Source organism: Macrotis lagotis, chromosome 1 (genome assembly GCF_037893015.1).
Source record: "Macrotis lagotis isolate mMagLag1 chromosome 1, bilby.v1.9.chrom.fasta, whole genome shotgun sequence".
Lineage (NCBI taxonomy): Eukaryota > Metazoa > Chordata > Mammalia > Peramelemorphia > Peramelidae > Macrotis > Macrotis lagotis.
Window position 1 is genome coordinate 292,967,217 of NC_133658.1, and position 27,430 is coordinate 292,994,646.

General features: G+C 41.0%; 2 protein-coding genes across 3 annotated transcripts; one reads left to right on the forward strand and one right to left on the reverse strand.

Annotated features, from left to right (window-relative positions):
* Positions 1–643: 643 nt before the first annotated feature.
* On the reverse strand, positions 644–12,476 carry COQ4 (coenzyme Q4). The gene is made up of 6 exons (XM_074211048.1): positions 11,989–12,476; positions 6,734–6,830; positions 5,526–5,628; positions 3,097–3,226; positions 2,240–2,333; positions 644–1,875 (listed from the first exon to the last, which is right to left on the reverse strand). The coding sequence occupies exons 1-6, from the start codon at positions 12,203–12,205 to the stop codon at positions 1,719–1,721; spliced, it is 798 nt and encodes a 265-aa protein (XP_074067149.1). The 5' UTR covers positions 12,206–12,476; the 3' UTR covers positions 644–1,718.
* TRUB2 (TruB pseudouridine synthase family member 2) lies at positions 11,619–27,430 on the forward strand. 2 transcript variants are annotated; one of them, XM_074211046.1, is made up of 8 exons: positions 11,620–12,718; positions 14,173–14,304; positions 18,146–18,220; positions 19,283–19,344; positions 20,615–20,696; positions 22,022–22,094; positions 24,783–24,919; positions 25,456–27,430. In XM_074211046.1, exons 1-8 carry the CDS (start codon positions 12,610–12,612, stop codon positions 25,725–25,727), a joined length of 942 nt encoding a protein of 313 aa, XP_074067147.1. In that variant the 5' UTR covers positions 11,620–12,609; the 3' UTR covers positions 25,728–27,430. The 2 variants fall into 2 exon arrangements, with proteins under 2 accessions (XP_074067148.1, XP_074067147.1); XM_074211047.1 differs by lacking the exon at positions 18,146–18,220 and having other exon boundaries at positions 11,619–12,718.

Here is a 27,430-nt window from a genome sequence, read left to right on the forward strand (position 1 = left end):
TCCTATACCAACTCTTAAGAATAATGAATTCTCTAATTTTATGACTCATACTCTCTTTGTAAGCATCATAGTGTGTTAAGAATGTTGGAGCCAGGAAAGTGTTGGGTTTGAATTCTGCTGCTGACATTAGTTATTAACTAGTGGCAAATCACTTAATCTTTCTCAGCCTCAGGCTCTTCATCTGTAAAAGGGGGATAATACCTATGGGGCTGCCGTGTAGTTTAAATGACACACTGTATGAAAAAAGTACTTTGTAAATCTTAAAGACCTCTTTAAAGTGATAATTAAGGAGTGGTTTTGATTTACTCTAAACTTTTCAAGAAGTACTGAGAGGGCTTCAAGCAAGTAAGCACTTTGGCAAGAACTAGTCCATAAAACTTATGGTATACAATGAGGACAGGCAGCTAGAGAATATATATGATTTTGTGTAGATACCTACAGCCTAAATCACACAAATCCAAAATGGACTCAGGGCAAAGGATGCCTTAAATTTTCAGTCGAATTTTTTACACACATCTCTCTTTCCTTCACTTCTTGGCTGTCATGTAAGGAAAGTGCTAGCTCAATGTTCTCTAGATGGACCCTGAAATCTTCACCCAAATCCTCCAGCAAGCCATCTGGCAAAAAAGAAGAGGAGAAACAAATATCTGGGTCCAAAAAGGGCTTTATTCAGACTAGGGAACCAATATCCCTCCTTATACCACTTCTGGATCCAAAAAGTTGACATTCTGGTATCTTCAAACCACCCCAAAAGATTCTTGAATTTGGAGGAAAGGGGAGAGGAAAAAGGTGAAAGAATGGGAAAAGTAAGATGAAATAGAAGGAATTCTTCCAGGGGAAAATAGAGTGCCTGAAGAGAAAATTAAGTAACTTCATGGAGACTTGGATTTCAAATCAACAGAATTCTCGGTTTTGAGTCCATACAATTCAGATAGTGTAGTTGATGCATTCTGTTTTCAGTGAAGAATCAGTACTTGACCCAGGAATTCAGGTGTAAAAAGAAAATAGAGATTTATTAAAAAGAAGTTACAACACAAAACAAAGTGATAGAGAAGTTAAGGAGAGATTAAAGGAAAAAAAAAACCACATAGATTGCTAATTAATCTTGGCAGGCCTGCTGCCAGGTTAAGCAGAAATCAGAAAGCAAGAGAAAGAGCCTGAGCCTCCCCAGAAATCTACTTAAACCCTCTCTCAGGGTCCATGGGAGGAGGCGGTGACTTGGGAGTTGTCCAAGTCCTGCATTGAAGAGTTTGCCTTTTGGGGAGGGCTTTAGTGTCTTAGATTCTAGGTGGTCTTCAATAATGTTTCAGTGCCTGCATAACCTAGCTTGCCTTACCAATGAGAAGTGGCCAAGGTCAGATTGGAGATCAAGACAGTGTTTTAACAGAGTAATAGAAGAAGAGTGAAGATTTACAAATCTTCAAAATTAATTTCAATATTCCTATGCACATGGTTCTTTGCATCAATAGGACTGGTGGATTGGTTTTGACCTACTTAAGAGATTTCTTCTGAACAAATAAGTAGATTCCTTTTATTCACATATCTCTTTAGGGAGATAAGAAGGTAAACACATCCCTTTTTAAGCTGACTTAGATGAACTCTCTCCTTTAGATGTTCAAGAGTGAAAAAGTCCCGAGCAGGGCCGCTTTTTACCCAGTGGCACAGGGTTGGCATGAACCTACTGGATCAGAGAGGTCTGGGGACTGAATGTGACCTGTTCACACAATAGGTGGTGGAGTGATGCCTAGCTCCTCTCGAAGGGCCCTAATGGGCTGCTCCCACCGTTGCTCATAGTAGAGATTGAGGACAAATCGGGAGTTTCGGCCATTCTGAACTGCCCAAGGAATCAGCTCAGAGATCAACACCTTCAGATTCCTGTGGGAGCAGGGAAGAATCCATTAGGCCAGCTCCACACCATACTTCACCCATTAGAACATAAGATCCTTGAGGGTAAGAACTCTTCCACTTTTCAGGAACAATCTAAAAATAAATCAGACCCCCCAGGTTTGAGCTAACAAATAACCTTTGATCTCTGCTTTGGGATTTACCACCTGCTGTATCCCTTTAGCCCACCATGCTTACTCTTCAGTATGACCTCTGTTCTGCTGTAGAGTTGCTAATCAGTCCCTGAATGCAGGGACTGATGGAGCTCTGACTTTGGCTCCCATTTCCTATCTCTCTAGTTCCCAGCTTTTTTTTCTGCCTGGACACCCACACAGGAGACTGTAGAAGCACTTACTTGGTGCTGAGTCGGATGGGTCCCAAGGCAGCTCCTAAGATACACATGGGCAGGCCTGTCTGGATGGCTTCAAACCACTTAACCACAATTTCTCCTGGTCAAAAGGGGGGAAAAAATGGATAGATAATAAGGTTTGGCTCCTATGTGTGGTCCTGTCACAATTTACTTTATTGGGGAAGCAGCAAGGTATTTTGATAGCCAGAAGGCAGCATGTGCCAGGAAAGGCAAACCCCCATTTCCTCCCCTTAGCTCCTTATGGAAACAGCCTAGCAGCCTGAAGCCACAGACTACTGGTCCTGCTTCCAGATCAGGCCTTATTACCATCTTAAGAAGAGCAACCACCATGGAGGAGCCCATCTTTCTTTCCATCACTACTAATTGCTGACCCACTACCGCCAACATGCCCCTCCCTGCTCCTGCCACTGGTTCTGCTTCTAACCCAATTTCCAAAGTCATCATCCTTGTAAGCAAAACTGTAGTGGCTCCCCAATCTGAACATGAACTCCCTCAGATGAGCATGGAAAGTCTCTTTTTCTATCTTTTTGCCAGTATTTAGCATGTGTTTTGTATATAATAAACACTTAATAAATGCTCATTTATTCATTCCTTTCTTTCATGTGATACTCAAGTTGAATCGCACAGCCTGAAGAAGGAGGGATCAAGAACTGACCAATCTAGCTGGGTCCTCTAATAGGACCCAAGTACTTGTGTATCCAGCTTGGTCAGGACAAATTACTGGCTCCCTTCCTGATCTGATGCTTTCACAGTTCTTGTCCTTTTGAATTTAAAATGTTCCAATAATCTACCCCACACCAACCTCCCAGGCTTTGTGCCCACCAGAATGAATACTCACGTACCAAGCATGTTGGTAGGCATTCCCAAAAGGGTGTGGAGTAGGTCATGAACCTCACGGTAACGCTGGATCACGTAAGCAAGTTCTTCATCATCCACAAAGCGGGTGGGTGCTCGTGTATCAGGGGATACCCTCTGAAAGCCATACACCCCCAGCACTCAGCCACATCACCTCCCCTCATCCTCTGCTACCAATTCCACAAAGATTAGCTAAGCCTTACTAGTCCTTGGCTCCAAGGACTAGTGGCTCTACACACACACACACACACACACACACACTAATTTAGAGTAACATTTGAAGAAAATGTCTGCTATGATTATCTCAAAGGCTATTACTAAGGGAATATGGCTATAGAGATATCTTTAGGATTATTTATATGGGAGGGGGAGTATGTGTTTTATAGGAAGGGTAGTTCTGACCTGTATCTAGATGAAATCATGTTATAATAAACATCAAGGGCAGCATTGAAATGAAAATGAAAAGTCACCGAAGCACATCACAAATTGAAGAAGGGTTGAGGTATGCAAAGAAATAAGGTCATCTCTCTGGTGACAGTAAGACATATATGAGCTAATGAGGTGTATATATGCCATGGGTCTTTTTTCTTTTTGCACAAACACCCTGAGCTTCTTCCTCTGCTACTAGAAACTACCAGAGTTAGTGTCTATCTATCAGCAGCACCAAGAGTAAGTCCTAAATGCTTGGAATCCTCCAGTTTCAGCCTAGAGATTCCTGGCTTCTTATTCACAGAATTACACTTGACACTCTGCTTGTATACAGGACAAGCATTTTCATTTGTTTAATTATTTTATGGATTATTCTCTCTACAAAGTTCTCCTCTGAGCATAGGCTCCAGCAACTCTATCAAATTGGAGAGACTGAGTACTTGCCTTTTGATGGCCTGCTTGTTGGTTGTACACCTTCCTCAGTTATAGCCTTTACAAAAACATCTACAAAAGTGTGGAGGGATCAACCACAGGTGCTGATGAAATCACAGCTTCTTTTAGTATTGAAAGAAGTATTGCGGGGCAGCTAGGTGGCGCAGTGGATAAAGCACTGGCCCTGAAGTCAGGAGTACCTGGGTTCAAATCTGGTCTCAAATACTTAATAATTACCTAGCTGTGTGGCTTTGGGCAAGTCACTTAACCCCATTGCCTTTCAACAAAACCTAAAAAAAATAAAAAAGGGGCGGCTAGGTGGCATAGTGGATAAAGCACCGGCCTTGGAGTCAGGAGTACTTGGGTTCAAATCTGGTCTCAGACACTTAATAATTACCTAGCTGTGTGGCCTTGGGCAAGCCACTTAAACCCATTTGCCTTGCAAAAACCTAAACCCCCCCCCAAAAAAATAAAAAAAAAATTTAAAAAAAATAAAAAAATAAATAAAAGAAAGCATTGCTCTCCTCACTGTCAGTTCAATTGTTTCTATGTCTTCCCACATCCACAAGTCTTTGATTATTAGAAGGTCTTAAGAAGACCCACCTCAATTTGCTTTGTGCAGTGCCAAGGTTAAAAGGCTGATTAAAATCTTTGTTGATGATCCTTAATGCCAGGTTCCATGAAGCAGAAGTTATAACTTGAGCTCAATTGCCTTTAGGGCAATTTTGTTGTTTCATCCTTTGGTTACTAGAGCCTGGGGGTACAGTTGTATCATAGCTAGTTGCTAAAATATGGGCGAGGGACTGGGTCAGAGGCCCTAACCTCTCCAGGTCCTTGACTCCAGATACCTACCTGGGACACTTTCTAGATGGGCTCTCCCATCAGAGAGATAGGTGAAAAACGGTGATGTTGGGAAATTGGAAAAATCTAGTTTTCAAAAAAATAGGTGAAATCTGGTTAACATGAACATAAAAGGCAGCAATGGGATATAGGGTTAAGAAGGTTTCAGGAGATAAGGCTATTATTTGTAGCCTCAATGACTGTGAAAAAAAGTGGGAAGCTAATATACTCATATTGACTGTACTTGTATTCTCTTCTACTAGATGGACTGCCCTTTTTTTTTTAAATTTTTATTTAAGGCAATGGGGTTATGTGGCTTGCCCAAGGTCAGGCAGTTAGGTAATTATTAAGTGTCTGAGGCCAGATTTGAACTCAGGTACTCCTGACTCCAGGGCCAGTTGCTCTATCCACTGTGCCATCTAGCTACCCGGGATTGCTCCTTAAGACACTGGGCATCTATGGTTGCCAGGTGGTGAAGAAATAGAGAACACAGAAATGAGCAAAGGCCATGTTGTTAGGCTACCAATCTTCTCTTGATTTTGACAGAAGCTTTTATAGTTTACTATTGGCCCACAACCAGATGACAAAACCTAAGCCTTCAAGGCTCATTTCCAGACTATTTCCATGGGGGCTTGTGGCTCTTACTATAATTCTACATCCATTGCTCCCATTATCTCCAGGGCCCAATCAATGTGTGGAGGGAACAAATACTCACATTCACATCAAGAAAATGGGTATACTCCCAACCAAAGGAGCCCTTTGGTAGGGTCCGGAGTTTGTTCAAGTCCAAGGTAGAGAGCTGGATCCGAGGCCGTTCTCTGTGGGTCAGAGGGGGAAGATTCAGGAGCTAGAATGGGTGAATTAAGGGGTGGATAAGATAGACATGAGTGACACATAGAAAACTTAGGTGAAACTGACAGCTAGAAAAGGTTTTAAGAAAGGATGAATCAGATAGAACTAGAATGGGAAGAAAGTCACAACCCATATATATTAATTGAGCTATTTTGTGCAAGGCCTTTTATGAAGAAATGTTCAGGGATACCAAAGAAGTTTAGGATGCTGTCTCTACCCTTAAGAAACCTGGGGAAAACATGAAGAGATAATGAACAAGTAGATGAATGACAGTATGCAAGTAGTAGGAAGAGGTCAAAATTTCACTTCCTCTACTTACTGGCTGCATGATTGATCTCCCTTTCCTCAACCATACAGTGGGAATCACAGGATGTCAGCAACTGCTTCCCAGAGTGTCTAGGAGGAACAAAAGTGACCCTCTGTGCACCTCCTGAAATGGTTCCCGAAAGGTTAACCATCATAATGATGCTACAGGAGTGTACCTTAAGTATAGTTAGTGTACTAACAGGGAGTACATAAGAAGGTCAGAGAAGGGAAAAGAGAACTCACTGTGGGCTGGGGGGAGAGTGGGATCAGGAAAAACTTCAGGGAGAAGGCATGACTCCAGCTGAGGCTTAAGGGATATAAGAATAACTGGAAAGGAGAGAGAACAACATTCTGGGAAATAGGATTAGTATGACTAAAGGATTATGTAAGAAGCAATAGAAACTAAGTCTGGAGAAATAGGTAGTAGATGGTCTTCCATGAAAAGGAATTAAGATTTTATCCTGTAGGAAGTGCTTTTATGCAGAGAAATGCTCATAGAGTATTATGTAAAATTTGGGACATGGGCAGGGAAGGGGCCATAGAAATTACCTCATTCAACCACCTTCATTTCACAGATGAGGAACTGAGGTCAAGAAAGGCTAAGTGATTTGGCCAGGATCACACAGCCAGTAAGGACTGTCTGACTTCAAGTCCAATACTTTACCCAGTACAACATTTTGCTTTGGTTTGAGAGATGTCAGGATCCTCCACCCCCAACCTTTAATTAAGTTAAGAACCCCATCCCAAATCCAAGATGGGACTTACTGAAGGATCTGGGCACCCTCAGGGTCCCTCCTCATTCTGTCCCTTAGTGACTGCAGAGCTTTGTGGCCTGTGGTCTCACCCAGAACAGCAACCATGTCTGAAAACACAGAAATGAACAATGTGGAAAGAAATGTGGGAGTCTCTCAGTCAATTCTAAATGCTGAGTTGTTTGGAGAACCCTGTAATAAGAAGTAATAGAAAGAAGCCAAGATCCCAAACATTCTTGTACAAGATAGTGAGGATATGAAGATGAAAAAAATGATTCTTCTAGAAACTTAATAGAACTATTGTCAAGTATATAAAAACATATAAGGCAGAATAGGATTAAATGAAAAGGAGAAAAAGATAAAGTTCTATGAGAATTTTGAGGATGGAAATACCACTTTCATGTGGGAAGAGGTAGGATACCATTCAAGGAAGGAATTTATTCATTCATGGAAGAAAGTGTCCCTGAAATGAATCTTAAAAGGTGCAAAGAACTTTAACATGTAGAGGCAGGTTCATAGATAGGTTGTATTTATGGAAATGAATTTTTCCCTAAAACCTAAAATGTAGTGTGGTAGAGGTGGCTAGGTGGTGTAGTGGATAGAGCACCAGCCTTGGAGTCAGGAGTACCCGAGTTCAAATCCGACCTCAAGACACTTAATAATTACCTAGCTGTGTGGCCTTGGGCAAGCCACTTAACCCCATTTGCCTTGCAAAAACCTAAAAAACAAATGTAGTGTGGTAGAAAGAACACTAAAATAATAACCAAGCACCTGGATCTGTCAGTAGTTCCTGGTATGACTTTGGGCCAGGGACTTCACTTGGGCTTCAAATTTCCTTATTTTTAAAATAAGATGAAATGAGAAGACTTCTAAGGAGCCTTCCAGCTCTCAAATTATATAATTTAATCTATAGTAAAAATTGGAAGGAATCTATACTCTATGGGTCACTGGTTGGGAGTCAGTAGAGAACCTACTTCAGTAAAGAAGATTAGAAGTCATCTTTTCAACCCCTCCATTTTACTGATAAAGGCCAGTAAGCATGATTCTAAAAACAGACAAGGCAGGCGTGACCTGCCTAGGACCTTGGCTATCATTTAATAGCAGGGTGTGGTGGAATAAGCAGTGAACCTGCCAGCACACATTCAGGACTTAAATAATTAATTAAAAAGATATTCAATGTTTATGACTGGGACAAGACATATAATAAAAACAATACTACTCAAATTACTCTTCAAATATGGTTGGTTCTCTATCAAATTACTAAAAGGTTGCTTTAAAGAGTTAAACACAATAATAAAATTCATGGAATAAAAATTGGAAAAGAATAATAAGTTATTGAAACAAAATAATGAAAATAGTAGGGAGGGGACAGCTTAGTGTTATCAAATCTTAAACTAGAATATAAAACAGTAATTATCAAAAATACCTGGTACAGGATAGAATACAAAAAAGTAAGATCCCTTAAGTGGACAAGATAAGCAAGACCTAGCTACAAATACGAATAGAGATGTTTAGTTCTCAATAAATTGAGGAACACAATGTTGGGGAAAGTAGTCTGGTGAAAAATTAATTTACATCAGCATCTTATGCTTTTTACAACAATAAATTCCAAATGGTTAAACAATAGAAATAAAAAGTCATACTATTAAAAAACAAACTAAAGGTTATAGTTTTCACAACTATGAATAGGAGAAAAACTGCAATCCAATATGGCATTAAAAAGGATCACAAAAGACAAAATGGACAATCTTGAACAGAGAAAATTTAGAAGTTTTTGCACAAAAAATCAGTGCAGTTCAAATTAGAAGAAAAGATATCAATTGTGGGGAGGGATCTTTAAATGGTTAAAAATATGACAACAAAATTCAAATTAAAACAAACATGTTTCCCAGGTAGCTAAAGGATATGAACCAACAATTCTCAAAAGGACTGCAAACTATTAATTATCTATATTTGTGTTCATAATAAATAAATGTAAATTAAAGCCTTAAGGCAACAGTTCACAACCATCAAAGAGCCATGATTCTAAAAGATTGGAAAGGGAATATTTATTGCTAGGGCTGTAGGAAAGACTTAAATCACTGGATATGAAACTGAATTGGTTTAGTTATTCTAGAAAATGGGGAACTATGCAAGAAAAGTCATTAAGTTGTTTATACCTTTTGACCTGGAGATTTCATTAGCAGGCCTAAGATTCAGATACATGAAAATAGTCATAGCTGTATTATTCATTATAATAAAAATATGGAAACAAAATATGTAATCAAATGGAAAGTAGCTGAACAAACTGAAGTATATGAATGTATTATTATGTCACAAAGAATTACAAATTTGAAGAGTTAAGGGAAAATGTAAAGACTTGAAATTATTCAGAGTAAAGAAAGCATAGTCAAAAGAAAATAAATTCAACAACAACAATGCAAATAAAGTCAACAAAGTTAACAACAGTATGGTACATCATAACAATCAATGTTAGTCCTATTCTTTTAAAATCTAAGAACTCATTTCTACAAACATCAAATAAATGATTTCAGGGGAAAGTTCACTGTAGGTAGTGTTTTGAGATTCTTTATAACTATAAATATACTACAAATATATGATCCTATGATAAAATGTCTTGTGTCAAAATAAAATGTACAGGGGGCAGCTAGGTGGCGCAGTGGATAAAACACCAGCCCTAAAGTTAGGAGTACCTGGGTTCAAATCTGATCTCAGACACTTAATAATTACCTAGCTGTGTGGCCTTGGACAAGCCACTTAACCCCATTTGCCTTACAAAAAAAAAAAACACCTAAAAAAAATAAAATAAAACGTACAGTACATTTTAAAAATTAATTGGAGAGCAATTCAAAAGTTCTAGGTTTGGCACCACTTTACCCAAATTACTTTTTCTTTTCTCATTCTCTATATAACGTTATAGATGATTTTTGTTTCTCTTTGTGCTCTAAAAGGTAGCATTGGATGGGACCTATCAGCACTTTGGATCTCGTCATTAGAGCAGGGTCTGGAAAACACAATAATAAACACACCAAACAGTAGTAACCTGCCCAGAACTTTAGCAATTAAGTTGTGGAAGAGAATTGCTTTGGGAGTTAGGTGACCTGGATACCATCAACTCTGGGAATCCCTGGGCCTCTACCCTAATCACCCTGTTGGTCTGAGTTTTTGTACAGATTGACATTACTAACTAGTCCTAGTTCTATAACCGGATAACTAACTACCTATGTAATTTTGAGTAAAGTCACTTTTTCTTTCTGGGTCTCTTTATTTTCTTTTAGAAAATGACAAGACTAAGATTTCTAAGACCTCTTTCAAGCTCTAAGCTATGATTTTGGCTTAAAGATCGTCTCATCAATACTATATTATATATATATATATATGTATATTATATATATATATATATACACATATATATATGCATGTATAATCTTGACTGTCCCCCTTTTCCCTCTTCCCTAAAACTAAACTGAAAATAAAACTAAAAAACAAACATTCCTAAGTATTGAGATAATATGGATTTAATTATTGAAATGGGTAAATGATTTTTGTGTTTAGTTAGGCAAAACTGAACAGAGGAAACTAAAATGCTGGTTCTGTAAAATAGAACTTCTGTAATGAGCACTGGATTGTGAATCAATCCAGGTTCTGGTTCAACCTTAGTGTAGGACTTAGAACAAAATACTTTCCCTTCTCTCTATTCTTTTTTTAAGGTTTTGGCAAGGCAATGGGGTTAAGTGGCTTGCCCATTAAGTGTCTGAGACTGCATTTGAACCCAGGTACTCCTGACTCCAAGGCCGGTGCTTTATCCACTACACCACCTAGCTGCCCCCTATAAGTCTATTTTTTCATCTGTAAAATGGGAACATAAAAGGATCCCAAGGGGCAGCTAGGTGGTTACAGTAGATAAGAGCACCAGTCCAGGAGTCAGGAGGCCCTGAGTTCAAATCCAGCCTCAGACACTTTATTGCCTAGCTGTGTGACCTTGGGTAAGCCACTTAACCCCATTGCCTTGCAAAAACAAAAAAAAAAAATTGATCTGGAGATATTAGCAGGGCAGAAGGCGGGCAAGCATGATATAAAACAAGGGAAGAGTTATCTGACAGTATCCTACACTAGGATTTAGGAAACCTGAATTTTGGTACTGATTCTGCCATGAAAAAAAGGACTTTAGGCATATTACTTCTCAAATCTGGGTCTGTTTCCTCTTTTGTAAAATGAAATGTCTAAAGTCTCCTCAAGCTCTAAGAGTAGGAAGGAACCTCACAATGAAGGACACTGAATGGGGTCAGGAAGGTACTTACACCTAGGAATGAACAAGTAAGCAAAGTAAGAGGGTTATAGAGGGCATCAAATCAGAATTGAAACAGAAGGGGCTTTTCAGGTCATCTGAGACCAGCCTCCTAATTTTACAGGCTTTATCCTGGAAAACAAGATATTAAACATACCCCAGCATTCTGGCTAAGGCTTTAGTGCCCATGAGTGGGGAAAAGGTTCCGACCTGGCAATCAAGACTTGATTTCTATAGTTCTGGCTCAACAGCAGATTCTTCATTTTACCTGGGGCAATTTGGCATAGTGATAAGAGAATTAGATTTGTAATAAGAAAACCAGGATCCAAATCAAGGCTCTGCTCCTAAGCCCCTTGGATATTTGGGCACTTGTTTAACTGTGCACAAGTTCACTCTGTTTCTCCAGGTCTGATTTCTTTTCTGTATGGGATTGGATTGGAAGATCTCTGTATTCCCTCCCAGGTCTACCAGCTAGAGGCACTGGCATAGGGGTAAACAGAGGGGAGAGGGAGAGGGCGGAGGCCGCTAGCCCCTCCAGGGCACTAGTGATCCTTCAGTCTGGCGCAAGGGTCATGACCCGGAAGCGAACCGGCATCGGGAGGTTGGAGTGGGTTCGGTTCCGGACCCGGGAGGTCACCGAGCTGTCGGCTACAACTCCAGTTTCTGGGCCCTTATTTCCCCATGTAATGGGTTTATCTTTAAACAGGGCTCTGCTGGATCCCTCCCCAGCAGGTCAAGGGTCAAGTATCGTAAAAATGAGGGGAAAAGCCTCCCCCCACCCACTTTAGCTGCGTTTGAATGCCAGGGGCCGCTTTAATTCCTGTGCAAGCTCGGGCAAGCTCTTTGCTCTCTGCGCCTCCGCTCCCTCATCTACAATGAATGGATGGGTGGCGCGGTGACCTCCGCGATCCCCTGGCGCTCTCGGTTTACGGCCCTAGGCTACGGAAAGTCCCTGGGCCCAGGAGGGCAGGCCGGCTCACCGTGGCGATAGGGGTCGTAGAGCGCCGTGCAGGCGGCGCCGGCGGCCAGCAACGCTTTCTGCAGCGGGCTGGTGGGTATGTGATCCGGGTAGAGCTGGCCCCGGCCCGGACTGCGGCCGCGGGGAAGGGCGCTCGAGTCCGCGGCGAGGCATCGGGCCCCGAGCTTGGGACGGAGTAGTAGGTCGGGGAGCCTCGAAAAGCGGCGCGGCGTCGCCATGGCAGCGTGGCCAAAAGGCAGGCAGGAAGGCCCAAGCTAATTCACCTCCCAACCCGCTGCGACGGAGTCACGCACAGGCCAAAAGCAGCGCGATTGCGCTCGTCGGCTCCCAGCCATCGTGTTTCCCATCCTCTGAAGGCTCTCCCGGTCCTGGAAAGCGCTACGATCAGCATTCTCTCCTATTCTGCTACTACGAGCCCGGAGAGGAAGAGCAATCTTCGTTGCAAATGGCTCTGATTCTCTCCAAGTGGAACCGGGCCTATTCTCGGCCTCAGTCATGTTTCTCTCCGGAACAGTAAGAAAGTAGCACGCCTGGCCTGCGACTATGGCGGCGCCCAGCGAGGGACCCAATATCCTGGACGCGTCTTACGTCACTTCCGTCTATCTCTTTCTGAAACGCAAGCATGGGGTCGACGACCTGGAATCACCTGCACGGACTCTTCGCAGTCTACAAGCCGCCTGGGTTGAACTGGAAGCACCTACGGAACACCGTGGAGCTTCAGCTCCTGAAGGGTGAAGGACTCCGTTCCCTGACTCCTGCACCCCTCCCCAGGCTCCTTCCTCCGCGCTCCCCTCTGTGCACTAATGATGCTACGGATATTGCTAAGAGCCGGTTCTGGGTCAGGCCCCCCCCCCCCCCCCGGTTTCAATTTCTTCATCTCTTTTTATTTTTAGGGTTTTATTTTTTAATTTCTTCATCTCTTAAAAGAGCAGGTTGCACTCGATGATCTCCATGGATCTCTCTTTGCACTCTTCTTCACATCCCACCCCCTCCAGGTGACCGAATCTCCTTTCTCTAACAGAGAGAGATTTCTTTATAGCAGCCCACTCCTCCTGGCAAAGAGTGTGTTTTGGAGTCCTGATGGCGACAATGTCCAGCACATAATAAATTCTTAATAGTCTAATCTGTCTATATTTCCCGTTGTTTTTTTCCCCCCTTCCTTGCCCCTACTAGTGCTCTCTCCTCTCCTCATCCAAATTCCCTTTACTGCATCCTTCCCAGAGCCCTAAATTTTAGAACGGATAGGAACTTTAGATAGCAGCATCTGATAAACCAGTCTTCCCATCTTCAATTTTTTTTTTTTAGATCTTTGCAAGGCAAATGGGGTTAAGTGGCTTGCCCAAGGCCACTCAGCTAGGTAATTATTAAGTGTCTGAGACTGGATTTGAACTCAGGTCCTCCTGACTCCAGGGCCGGTGCTCTATCCACTACACCACCTAGCCACCCCCTATTTTTTTTTTAAGATTTTGTTTATTTTGAGTTTTACAATTTTTTCCCTAATTTTACTCTCATGGTACTTATTGATCCAAATTGAATGTGATGAGAGAGAAATCATATCCTTAAAGAAGAAACATTAAAGTATAAGAGATAGCAAGATCAGCAATAAGATATCAGTTTTTTTTCTAAATGGTCTTTGATCAGACTCCACAGTTCTTTCTCTGGATACACCCATCCTCTGTTTTTGAGGAAACTGAATTCCACAGGGGTTCTTTCATGCTACTTCCCTTAGAGCTAACATTTATATAAGCTGTTTTAAAATTTGCAAATCTATTTACATGGGATATCTAAGTTCTCATAACAACCCTATGAGGTAGGGGTTGTTATCCCCATATTACAGCTGAAGAAACTGGAAGTCAAGTTAGATGACTTGCCCAGGATCATACAGCTAGTTTCAACAGAAGATTCAAACTTACAGCTTTTGACTAGAAGTCTATCAGATAAAGCTATGAGCTTTGACTTCCCTTCACTGAGAACTGCTCTTGACCTCAGAATTAGACTGATAGGCTCTTAAATGTCATCTCTATTCCATTTCCATTATTTTATCAGGAAAGCGGGGACCTGATATTAGAAATGATTTAGCCAAGATTAGAATAGCCCCAGCCCCAGAACTAGTTCCTGAAGTCCAAACTGTGTCATTTTTTTTTTATTTTTCTCTTTTACCTCATACTGTCTATTCATCTTCCAGGTCTTAATTCAAAGGAGCAAAATTCCCCTCAAGAGCATATCCGATTCCTCCTTGCCCCAACAAAAGGAAGTGAAGGGAAAGAATTGACCCTCACAGCTACTAGTGTCCCAGTCCTTTCCAAGCACCCATTAGGTAAGTAGATTCTGGGCCTTCTTAGAGGTGTCACCTCCATAAAGCAGACTGGGAATTCAATTCAGTTTGTATTTTTTTTAAGGTTTTGGCTAGAAAATAGGGTTAGGTGGCTTGCCCAAGGCCACACAGCTAGGTAATTATTAAGTGTCTGAGACCAGATTTGAACCCAGGTACTCCTGACTCCAGGGCTGGTGCTTTATCCACTGTGCCACCTAGCCGCCCCCAGTTGACCCTATTTAAGAACAGATTTTTAAATGCATAAAATAGGATTACAAAGGAAACCAATTATACTAAAATAAGGTTGTAATTTTTTCTCATTAAAGTTCAGGGACTCTCTACAAACTGTCCAGTTTGTAGCCCTTGGGAATCCATGTGCACATATAAGTATATACAAGGTAGTATTGGGAAGGAAGGCAGTGAAGAAGATAAGAATGCCATGTGTATGAAGTAGTAATTTGGCCAGTGTGACAGGATCAGAGAGAGAGAGAGAGAGAAAGAGTAGGGGAGGTGGGGTGGTAGTTGTACAGGTAGTGGATAAGAAAACCAGGTTGTAGAGAGCTTTAGGAGTTAAGCAAGAGTTTATTTTAAATTCTACAGTTGATAAGGAACCATGTGATCTTATTGGGTCTAGGGTAGGAATAACAGGATCAGAACTGCCCATGGCCATTGAATGACTGACTGGAGGATCACCTGGGGTAGGGAAAAGTATGAAGTCTTGAGACCAACATTATTTTAGTAGTGCAGATGAGAGGTGATGAATTCCCAAGCTAGGATGGTGGTCTTGTGAGTGGAGAGGGCACTCTATGAGAGACTGGAGCCAGCAATGTCAAGATTAGGCAATTGATCGAATATATGAGATAAATGAAAGTAAGGAGTCCATGATGATTCTCAGATTATATCTAATCTGAGTGATAAGGATGATGTAGTATCTACAACAATAATAGGGAAATTGTGGAGAGGATTATGCTGGGTGAGAGAAGGATTTAGTTCTATTTTAGACATGAGTTTGAGATATCCATGGGACTGCTAGTTCAAAATAGTCACTATTCAGTTGTTGATCCAAGAAGGAAAAAACCTAAGACTAGATTATATAGATTTGGGCATTTTCTGCATGGAATAATCATTTAACTCAAGGGAGCTGATAAGGATAGAGAGTATAGAGAGAAAAGAGAAAAAGGCATAAGACTGAATCTCAGGGTTTTGCTCACAGTTGGGATTGGGATGGGGGCAGGGATGAAGATCTGGAAAAGGAGACTAAGAAGGAATGACCAGATGGGTAGGAGGAGAACCAGGAAAACGTGTTGTCATGACTTAGAGAGGAGAAAGTATTCACAACAGTGAAGGTTGAGAAAAGGTCATTAGATTAGGGGCTGCTAGGTGGTGCAGTAGATGGAGCACTGGCCCTGGAGTCAGGAGGACCTGAGTTCAAATCCGCCCTCTGACACTTAATAATTACCTAGCTGTGTGATCTTGGGCAAATCACCTAATCCTAAAGTCTTGCAAAAACTTAAAAAAGAGAGAGAGAGAAAGAGACCACTTGTAACTTTGAAGAAAACTGTTTCAGCTGAGTTTAGAAGATGAGAGATGGAATCAAGTAAACCTGTAGAGTTGTTGGCAAAAAGGTGGGGATTATTGAAAAGACCATACAATTTCCTAAGTGTAATGTGACCTATAATTATGAGCCCAGTATATATTACATATGTTTAAATAGAGTGCAAGAGGCTAGGCCAGTATCTTTGGGAGTCAGTAAGGGAAGAATAAAAGGATTGCCTTGTAGCAATAATGGCCTCATTAAGTTTGGATAATATAAATTTATAGTGGATACTTGGTTTCAGGAATACCATATCATTATCTAAGACTGGAGTTATAGGATAAATTGTTGAAGGATAATTTTCAAGAGTTGTGGGATAAGGAGGATCCAAAGTCTCAGATTTATAACTACAGAGGAGTTTAGATATATCTTTGTTTTATAGATTAAGAAACAAAGACTCATAAAAGATAAAGGTGACTTACTGTTAGATTACATAGAAAATAAATGACCATTTAGTATTGAACTGAGGTCCTCTGACTTTAAATCTGTTGATCTGTCCTTTTGCTGCCTCAAAATAAGTAAATAGAAAATAAGCAAAATAATATAATGTAATATAAGGTAATATAATCATAATAGTTACTTAAGATAAGTAAATAGAAACTAAGAAAAAATAATATAAAGTAACATAGTAAACTGTATTGCTTGTTATCTTAGGGAGGGAGGAGTAAAGGGGGGAGGGGAAAAATGTAGAACTCAAAACCTTACATAAAATGAATGTTGAATACTATATTTAGATGTAATTAAAAGAATTTTTTAAAAAGAGAAATAAATAAATAAATGCAAAGGAAAATCCTGCTGATGCCAGGTCATCTATTCTAGGCCTCCTATCTACATCTTTCTTTCTTTCTTTCTTTCTTTCTTTCTTTCTTTCTTTCTTTCTTTTTCTTTTTTTCAAGGCAATGGGGTTAAGTGGCTTGCCCAAGGCCACACAGCTAGGTAATTATTAAGTGTCTGAGGCTGGATTTGAACTCAGGTACTCCTGACTCCAAGGCCAGTGCTCTATCCACTGCGCCACCTAGCTGCCCCCTCCTGTGTACATCTACAGTGTTCCCCTCATCCTCTAGAACAGGGGTTGGCAAACTACAGTCTGTGAGCCAAATCCGACCTACTACCTGTTTTTGTATGGCCTGTGAGCTCAGAATGGTTTTGACATTTTAAAATAACTTACATTTTCAAAACCATTCTGAGCCATAAAAAAAGAGACAGGGCCATAATTTGCCAGCCCTTGCTCTAGAATGGGGTAGGGAATGTCTGACCTGCAAAATCATTTGGTCTGACTCTGCTAAGGCAACCACAGGCAGGACTCAAAATTCATTAAACTTAGGAGCTTTATAGGGGTGAATTAATTAAGTGTTTGACCAAATATAGCAGACCAATTTTTAAGTTGATAATTTTGTATGGCCCTCAAAAGATGTTATTAAATATCCAAATTAATCTTGGCAGGGGCGGCTAGGTGGCATAGTGGATAGAACACCTGCCCTGGAGTCAGGAGTACCTGAGTTCAAATCCAGCCTCAGACACTTCATAATTACCTAGCTGTGTGGCCTTGGGCAAACCACTTAACCCCATTTGCCTTGCAAAAACCTAAACAAACAAACAAACAAACAAATTAATCTTGGCAGAATGCCCACCCCTACTGTAGAAGTGTAAGCATTACATGCTGCTTTGTCACTTCTCTAATGAAATAATCATTTGCCCTCAAGGTAGGACCAGGGACAGTTACTAAGGTGGGTCTGGACATGAAGCATAGATATCCTGACTTGAGTAATATTTTCAGTCATCACAGAGCCTTTCATTCCAATCCTTACAGTCATGGGGGCAGAAGACAGGGTTTATGCCATCACTTAATAGGAGTATTTATTCACTCTTTGAGGTGAGAGTTAGTCTGGTAGCCTTTTATGCACAAGGAAAAAATCCTCTTGTCTGCATTTTTTCCTTCTTACCTGTGATATGTTTAGAAGCAGTCATAGCTTAGTTCCATCCTCAGGCTTAAGGAATGATTGTGACTTCAGGTGAGGAAAACAGACTTCATGTCCACCATGGCTTGAATTTCTCTGAAGCAAAATATTTCAAGCAAATAATTCTTGCAAACCAAAGTCACTGATTGAAATTCACTGAAAATTTTTGGGAAAACTCTATATGTTCTTGCCTTATCCCAAACCCAGGCTTATTTTCAGAATCCTCAGTGATGTCTGAAGAGTTTTATTGCCACATTACTCCAGGGATCTCATCTGTGTCATCTCTTTATAGTGAGAGGACCTAAATACACCAGTGTGAAGGTGGGCATTGGACACCGGCTGGATGTCAAGTCATCTGGAGTGCTTGGTAGGCAGGGTTGGCATGCCTTGGATTATGTGGCTTCTGCATGGGATAACAGGATGACTTTTTGGAGGGTGGGTAGGTGCCTCTACTTTTTGGAGGGGGAGCAAGATAAAGAGAATGGTAACTATCCCTCCTTCCCCCTACCAAAGGAGCATGAAATTTTGTGTCAAGGCCAAATAAGTTCTTTGGAGAATCTTTTCTTTTTTTCTTTTTCTTTTTTTTTTTTTTTGGTTTTGTTTCTTTTGTTTTGTTTTTGCAAGGCAAATGGGGTTAAGTGGCTTGCCCAAGGACACACAGCTAGGTAATTATTAAGTGTATGAGACCGGATTTGAACCCAAGTACTCCTGACTCCAGGGCAGGTGCTTTATCCACTATGACACCTAGCCGCCCTTGGAGAATCTTTTCTACAGTCATTCCTTGTTTGTTGCTCTGCTATTCTAATTCTCCTCCCTGACCTTCTCTTGGCCCAGGTCTTTGATATATTAGAGTAGAGATTATGGGCCAATGAGGGTAATTAGAACTTTTGGACTTGCCCCAGGGCTAGGACTCAGGGAATACATGATCACATTTAGGATATGTGAACATATGGTTCTGGTCCTTTTGGTAGGCACTTGGACATAGCTTGTCATCAGAAACTACAGTGCCCTGGTTCGGAGGGATATGAGCCAGTTGGCAGCTGCTTCTATGCTGTCTATGGCTGTGGAGTCAGTGACCACATCCTCCGGATGGGTCCAGTCACAATCAGTCCTTTGTATTTTTCCTACATTTCTCCCAGCCCCCTAAACCCCAGGATTCAGGCTGGACAGACATGATCTCATTGCTGTTCTTTTTCTTCACTCTACCAGAGGGATTAGGGGAAATTTTCTCCTTCAACCAGAGTAAGAAACTGAGACCAGAACTTGTCTAAGATAGAACAGGACAATAGTGTTAAGAGAACAGGGCAGAAAATCAAGGCAGGATCAGAGCAGGAACCCCTGATTCCCTAGATTCCCAATGGTGGAGACCCCTGGGTGTGAAAGGGCCTGGAGAGCTCTGGAGAGGAACTGTCCTGTTGGTATCTTTCAGTGCTCGGCGTGGGACATGGAAACAGACTGCTCACAGATATCTACAATGCCCATCTCACCAAGGTACCTGCTTGGGTGTTTAGCTCCTGTGATTAGCTACATGGCCTTGAATGAATCATTTAACCTCTGAGTCTCAATTTCTTCACTTGTAAAATGTTCCAACAAATCTTATATGATAATATGATAGCTATGAAGATCTGCAAAGGTAATGATTGTGAAATTCCTTGTAAATTACAAGTAGTGGGACAAAGGTGAGAGCTTATTATTTTTTTTTCTCTCAAGGCCAGAACCTCAGTATTTAGAGGTATAGCAACTAAATGGGTCTTGTGGCCTCTCACCTGTAATTTGAAAGAAAGAATTTCATCCAGCATCTGGGGAACAAATTAACTTAACATTTTACACAGTAGTGTGAAAGGCCATCTGGGTGGTACTGTAAGAACTACAAAACAGCAGAAGTCACAGTCCTTGCTTTGAAGAACCTTAAAGTCATTCATTTATTCATTAAAAAAATTACTTACTCGGCACCTGCTGAACAAGGCACAAATACATGAGAAATTAAGTAATACTGAAAAGGATATTGTGAGGTAGCATGTGTGGGGTACATTGTAGTCCATGGAATGGATCAGAGAAGCCGACTTTGCTGAAGTTTAGAGCAGAGAGGGAGAGGTCACTCAATATTAGAAAGGGTTCATGAAAAGAAGTGGATTGAGCTGGATCTTAAAGGATAGGGAGGATCAATTTAGAAGGGAGGTTATTTAAGACTAAAAGAGGTAAGGGAAGTTACGCCCTGAAAGTATAAAAGATCACCGCAAAATGTTTGGGGAAGTGAGCCAGTTTGAAGAGAGAATTGATGGAGGTAAACATCAAGAGATATGACTGTTTTGAACTACATGGTGGAAATGTTTGAATCCAAGATTTAGCAATGGGAAAGGGCCACCTATGATACTTTTATAGGACTCCAGTATCTTCATAGCCCTGATTTTAGTCCCCACACAAGAGTGATGCTCCTTAGAAATTAAGTCCCATCAGGGAAGCGGAGGAGTACCAAAAGAAATCAAAGGAGCAGACAAAGGATTGCCTTTTATACTGTTTTGTACCTAGCCAACTGTGGTTGCATAGTAAATATATATTTGATAACTTGTCTGTGTCCCAACCTGTGGGTGCATAGTAAATGATGGGTGACTTGCTTCATTGTCCCATGACTCTATGGCATTAGTCAGTGTGACAGTGGCTATATAGATTGTTTTAGAGTTCAAGAGTTCAGTTAAGCTACTTCTGTGGGGTCCACTTGAAAAAGTGAGAAAATTGATGCTCCTCATCTCCCTTCTCAAAGGATTACACAGTTCGTGGGCTCCTGGGCAAAGCTACAGATGACTTCTCTGATGAAGGCAGGCTGATTGAAAAGACAACTTATGGTAAGAGCATATAAGAGCCCAGGGACCAGGGAACATAACTAGGGCTGTTGTTTGTGATCTCCAGTTCTTCTACAAGGACTCCAAGACTTTTAACTACAAACACTCTCTGAGGTAAATGCTCAGTAGAAGAGGTCAAACATAGCTTGGGGCTTCAGTAGCGGAAATAACATTGAATTTAGAATCTGAAGTCTCAGGTTTCCTTCCTGGCTCTAGTATTTACTCACAGTGTGACCTTGAACAGATCACCTAAAACCTCTCTGGGTCTTGGTTTTCTTATCTTTCAACTGAGGGAGCAGGACAGAATTTTCCAGTTCTAAACTCTCTAATCTCAGTGTCTCTGTTGATCTTCAAAGCACAGCTAGGACCCAGGGTAGAATTCAAAGTAGTAGATCTTGGTTCGATAAAAGAGAACTTCCTAATAGGCAAGAATTTCCTGACACCCAAAAAGGATGCTTTATTTTTGAATAGTTTTTAAATGTTCAATACACTAGTGTGAAGGTGGGCATTGGACACTGGCTGAATGTCAAGTCATCTGGAGTGCTTGGTAGGCAGGGTTGGCATGCCTTGGATTATGTGGCTTTTTCATGGGATAACAGGATGGCTTTTTGGAGGGTCAGCCAAGTAAGTAGTGGTCTGAATTCTTGTACCCCAAGCAGACTGACTTTCCCAGTGATTTACTCTTAGGCAGTGGCAGCAAATATATATTGCCCTCAATTAATTCCCAGTGGCCTGAGGTTCATCTATTCCAAAATCTTTCATAAGAAGATACAGGACAAGAGCTGAGTCGCTTTTCCACAGCATATTTATTCAAATGAAATTAGGTTAAAATTAATTTTAAAAGGAGAGAAAAATTTTATTAGGATAATATGGAGCCTGAAGAGGCCTGTGGATGGTGTTCAGGTGACCTTACTCATTTGCCTGGGTGATTATGATATAATTTAATGGCAGGAGGGCAGGTCAATATGCAGTAGACCTTTTTTTAGAGTCAGCTGGAGAAACTCTCCTCTCTTCTGGACAGTGCTCTGTTGCACAAAACTATCACCCCACTGGTCTTGGGCCAGCTCCCATAGGTTGAGCTCTGTGGGAAGGTGTGATCATCCCAAGAATGTGCCAGAGGGCTGGTGTGGGTACAGCAGTCTATTTGCTCCTGAGGGCCAACTCTTCCCTTGCCCTGGTGCATGCCCACTCCAGACTTGAGAGAGAAATAGGAGGAGGAGATCTGAGAAGGTATAGAGAGAGTGTGGGCTGAGCTAGGTGAGAGCAGCTTCCGCTTGCTCCCACCCCACTGCAGGTGATTCTGCTATAATATCCATTGGCTTTCCCAGATCATGTGACCCCAGAGAAGCTCAGCAGAATCCTGGCTGTCATCCAAGGCTCCCATCAGAAGGCTCTGGTAACGTAAGTGTCAAGACTGGACTTCCTGTCCTCTCCCTTTCCCACTGAAGGCAATAAACGAGAGGCTGGAATACAATCTATAACTAGTATCCATGTTGTATTGGCTATAGTTCTTGTCTTGGTGTGACTTGTTTGTTCTTTGAAGTTCCTGGGGGAAGTCACCCAGATCTTCTCTCTGTCAGATTTTTCACATTACCATTCTCAGAATTGAACACTTTCCTTCAGGTCTAGCACCCCAGGTCCTCTTGCTCAAAAGATGATCTTGCTTCTTACTTTGCTGAAAAGGCTTAGATATTGACATCATTTAGTAGGACTCCTCTTTTTAAAAAATTTAATTTTTTTTATTATGAATATAAATACAAAAAAAGTATTTTCATACATACTTCTCTGTCTGCAGGTATGTTATATACCTCTTCTGGAGACATTGTTGATTATTGATTGTTTAGAGTACTTAAGTCTTTCAAAGTTTTGGTTTTTTTAATGCTGATTCTGCTTTTTTTTGTTTGTTTTTAGTTTTTGCAAGGCAAATGTTTTTGTTTTTGTTTGTTTTTTTGTTTTTGCAAGGCAGTGGGGTTAAGTGGTTTGAAGGCCACACAGCTAGGTAATGATGAAGTGTCTGAGGTTGGATTTGAACTCAGGTACTCCTGACTCCAGGGCCGGTGCTCTATCCACTGCGCCACCTAGCTGACCTGTTTCTGTTCTTATATAAATGGTTTTCCAGATTTTCTTTCTTAGTTGTTCCTATTACTTGCACAGTCAATGCCATCTTCTGGTTCCTCTGATATCTTCCTTTTTGGATGTTATCTTTTATCTTTCATCACTTTCTCTCCACTATTATCTTCCCTTCTACTTAGGAGACTCCTGTCCAAAACAAGAACAACAACAAATGCTTTCAGTCTAATTACTTTGTGTATCTTGAAACCTTGGGAGTTACAGATGACTTCTTCCTCACCTGCTATATCAAATTAGTTGCCAGGTTCTGTAGTCTGGTTTCTTTCCAGCTGTTAGCTCTTTCTTGAAATTTTTTTGTATATATATCTATTGGCCTACAGGTGAATCTCTTCCAGTAAAATATAAGCTCCCAGGGGGCAGCTAGGTGGCGCAGTGGATAGAGCACCGGCCCTGGAGTCAGGAGTACCTGGGTTCAAATCCGGTCTCAGACACTTCATCATTACCTAGCTGTGTGGCCTTGGGCAAGCCACTTAACCCCATTTGCCTTGCAAAAACCTAAAAAAAAAAAATGTAAGCTCCCTGAGGGCCGAGACTGTTTTCCTTTTTTTTTTTTTTTTTTTTTTGCCTTTGTAGTCAGTCTCTTAAGAATGTTCATTGACGGGGTGGCTAGGTGGCGCAGTGGATAGAGCACCAACCTTGGAGTCAGGAATACCTGGGTTCAAATCCGGTCTCAGACACTTAATAATTACTTAGCTGTGTGGCCTTGGGCAAGCCACTTATCCCCATTGCCTTGCAAAAACCAAAGAAAAAAAGGATGTTCATTGAATTTCATATCTGTTGGCTCATGTCCTTTACCCCTTTGACAACCAAAATTCTTTTTTGTTGCCACAGGATCATAATTAATTTTCATTTTCTCCTGGATCGGATTTATGTTGCATAAAAAATATACTGAGAAATCTTGACTTTTCCTATAGGTCAGAAGTATCATACTTCTAGTTAATTCCTGAGCAGCTCATGCCAGATTAGATGTGTTTAGAAGAGGTACAAGACACTGGAGCTAGAAAGGCATAAAATACCACCCTATTAATCATCCCTAATGACAGTTCTGATCATATCATTCCTCTGCTCAGAAATCTTCACTGGCTCCCTACTGCCTATAGCAGTGACATCAGACTCAAATAGAAACAGATCCTTGTACTGCATATTGATTTGGAAAACCACAATTAGCATTAGCTATGTTATTTTTTTTTATTTGTTTGTAATTTCCGCACACATTTAATCAGCTGTGAGCTGCTCAGGTATTATCCAGGAGTTTTAACACCTCTGACCTATAGGAAAAGCCAAGATTTCTTAATGTTCTGAAAATAAAAGTAATCCAAAGTAGGAATACTCAGGAAGTATTGATATTCCCATATAGTATGCTTTTAAATTACTTTTTCAACCATATCTCCCATTGTTTCCTTTTTTTACCTAGCTGAAATACTTTCTGTTTCCTAAATGTGCCATCTCTTTGTCCTTGCTCCTTATTCTCTTGGCCTGAATGCCCTTCTATCCAGTATACCCTTTAAAGCCCAAGTCAGAAGCTACCTTCTTTATTTGAAGCCTTTCCTGATTTCTCTTCAGTCAGATGTCATCTCTCCTTCCCTCCCCCACCCCAAATAGAATGAATCATATTTCATGAGAGGTTTGTACCTTCTGTGACACATCCCATATCATATTCTACTTTGTATTATTCTTAGTAACCTCATCTTATTTCCCGATAGGTTATCAGCACTCCAAGGACAGGGATTTTGTCTTTTTGTGTATCTTCAAAAGTGCCTTGAAGTAACTCAATAAATATTTGCTAAATTGAATTGAATCTACCTGACCCTTCATGATATTAAATTACTTTTGGTTAGGCAAAAGGGCAAGGGATAGCTTTAAGGAGAACCCCATTTGGAATTAAGAATGGGAAGACTTAACTTAATTTCAAGTTCTTTTCTTGAGGTGATCATTGAAAATTGTCATTCTCTTCCCTAGGTATTCCAATCTCGATCTGAAGACTCAAGAGGCCTATGAAATGGCTGTGAAAGGGTTAATCCGGCCCATGGATAAGAGTCCAATGCTGATTACAGGAATCCGATGTCTCCAATTTACTCCTCCAGAATTCCTCTTAGGTAGGATTTAGGAGCATAGAAAATCAGGACTGTCTAAGAGTAGGAAAATGAAAGGCCTCTACTTCCCTGAAGGTAACCTTAGGGTAGCCCTGGGAGACAGCCCCCAGTCTTTAGTGACAATTGCACCAATGCTGAAAAACCCAGTGGTCTGAACAGAGCTATGAAGCCTCACAACTTCATCCTCTGCATGGCAGTTCACGAAGGCTCTTAGGATCTCCAGCTTCTTCCCACTCCCAGTGCTAGGACCTTGCCAGTAACAGACTTCCCAGAACAAATGCTCTCATATTTCATGCCAAATCACTCTTTGATGCAGAACCTTAGCAAGCAAAGCTTATATTTAGAGGCATGTTCCCAGGGTTGAATGGTGTTTCATGTTGTCAAAATTCCCCAGTGAATTTCTCTTTCGCTTTGGCCTCATTCAGTTCCCTTCTTTCTTCCTGATCCCTCTTCAGGCTTACTTTTCCTCTTCTCTGCTTCCTGTTCTTGTCTTTACTTATACTCCTTTTTCTTTCTCTTTGTCTGTTACCCTGATTCAGAGATTCAGTGCATGCATGAGACCCAGCAGCTACTCCGTCAAGTGATTCATGAGATTGGACTGGAACTGAAATCAACTGCCGTTTGTACCCAGGTGCGACGGACCCGAGATGGGGTCTTCACACTGGAGGATGCCCTCCTGAGAACACAGTGGGATATACACAGCATTCAGAAATCAATCCAAAAAGCAGCATCCCGAATACAGGCAGAGCTAGAAAAGTGCCAAACAGTAGCACTGTGCCCTAGAGACCCTGTGGGACAATCTGCTTCCTGAGAGATCCAGGACACTGGCAAACTCAAGTAAACTTCCCCCATTGGGCTAAGGAGAATGAAGCACACAGCTTTAGGAAAGAATAGTAGGAAATGATGTGGGAGCTGGCAAATAACTGGATTGCAGAAGACAGACAAGGGAGATCCATGGCCTGATTGAGGTTAGAGTTCATGGAGGAAGACTTGGGAAACTTTAAAAATAATCTTTGTCTATTCAGTAAGTAAAAGGGCCTGCCCCCTGACTTTTGTATAAGGAAGTGACTTGGTGCTCTATGAACATAGTTGAGAAGGAGGTGTCTGAATCAGCATCCTTGGCTGCCTCTTGAATCTGGCAAAATCCTGCCAATGTCAGTGGCAAAGTGGCAGGAGAGAGGCAGAGATATCAAAGGAGGAGGAACTGATATTTTTTAGTGCTTACAGAGTTTTGAGAAGACGTCTTCTAACCTCTCTTAAGAGTGAGAAATCAGGAAGAACTGAGATTTCTCTGAAGAATTCAGAGCACTTAATAGCTGGGATTGTCCTGGTTTTTATTTTTGAGAGGGGAAACAGATATGATTTTAAGGAACTCATTCCAAGTCTTTATTTCTTCCCTTCTTTCTTGATCCCTAAATCTCTAGCATGGGTAGTTGTGGGGAAAGAACATTAGACTTTGAGTCAGAAAGCCTGAGTTTGAATCCCAGTTTTGCCATTTTCTGGCTAGATGACCATGGGCTAATATCTCACCTTTCTGAATGTTTGTTTCCTCAACTATAAGAATAAGGATTATGATACACGTTTCCTTCCACAGTTATTGTGAAGATCAAATGAGATTGTGTGTACAGAATCTTATAAATTTTTCAAGTGCCATATGAGGGCTAGGATCTGCTGTTCAACAGGAGCTCAAGACCACAGCTTCCTTAGGATGGGGGGTTTCTCAGTGAAAGCTGAGCAGCAGGTAACCACTTTAAAAAGCCCATTCCAGAGATCTTGACATTGCTTTTTGACTTGTCACTTTATCTGAACTCAATAAGGGTTGGGCCTCATGTTTCCCTGAGGATGGAGCTAGTTTAGAAGTAAAGAGGAAGTTAATTGCAGAGTTTGTTAAATGTTGCCTAACAACCAAGAGTTTGGGGATTAGAAAATTCTGCTATCAAGGGACTTTGAAATTCTTAATAGACAGCTTTTCTCCTGCCTTGTCTCTTTATCTTCCCTCTCTCCGTTACATTACTGTGTGTGTGTGTGTATATATATATATATATATATATATATATATATATATGGAGAGAGAGAGACTGGCCTCTTTATCTTATAGGCTGGTATGGGTTATGCCTAGTAATAGGTCACAAATGAATGGTAATAATTTTGCTGATAAACTTTAAGCAATCAGCTCCACCCATCATTACTCATACTACCCCTGTCCCTTCCAGAATGTATCCACCCCTTTTGTTAAGCAAACCAGGGTGTTTGCTCTCTGGAATTATGTTTTACTTCCCACAAATACAAATTTCCATAAAATCCAAATGATTATGAAGTCAGGTCCTGCCTTCCTGCCTTAGATTCTCCCTGTTCAACTTGGGCTCAAGAATGGGTTAAGTGTTAATTTCTCTCTTCATTTCTATTCTGCCAGGATGGCTAATGTTTAGAAAGTTCTATTTCAAGTGTATCACTCACCTTGAATAAATGGGTATTTTAAAATTCCTGATGAATAAAATTGATTACCTGCCCTTT

Excerpts from the sequence above, each read along its gene's own strand:
- COQ4 (XM_074211048.1), bottom strand. The coding sequence starts at position 12,205 with ATGGCGACGCCGCGCCGCTTTTCGAGGCTCCCCGACCTACTACTCCGT. Across the intron at positions 6,831-11,988 it reads CTACGACCCCTATCGCCACG|ACATGGTTGCTGTTCTGGGT; the intron begins GTGAGCCGGCCT and ends CTGTGTTTTCAG. Across the intron at positions 2,334-3,096 it reads AATGCCTACCAACATGCTTG|GAGAAATTGTGGTTAAGTGG; the intron begins GTACGTGAGTAT and ends CCTTTTGACCAG.
- TRUB2 (XM_074211046.1), top strand. The coding sequence starts at position 12,610 with ATGGGGTCGACGACCTGGAATCACCTGCACGGACTCTTCGCAGTCTAC. Across the intron at positions 12,719-14,172 it reads GGAGCTTCAGCTCCTGAAGG|GTCTTAATTCAAAGGAGCAA; the intron begins GTGAAGGACTCC and ends TTCATCTTCCAG. Across the intron at positions 24,920-25,455 it reads TCCTCCAGAATTCCTCTTAG|AGATTCAGTGCATGCATGAG; the intron begins GTAGGATTTAGG and ends ACCCTGATTCAG.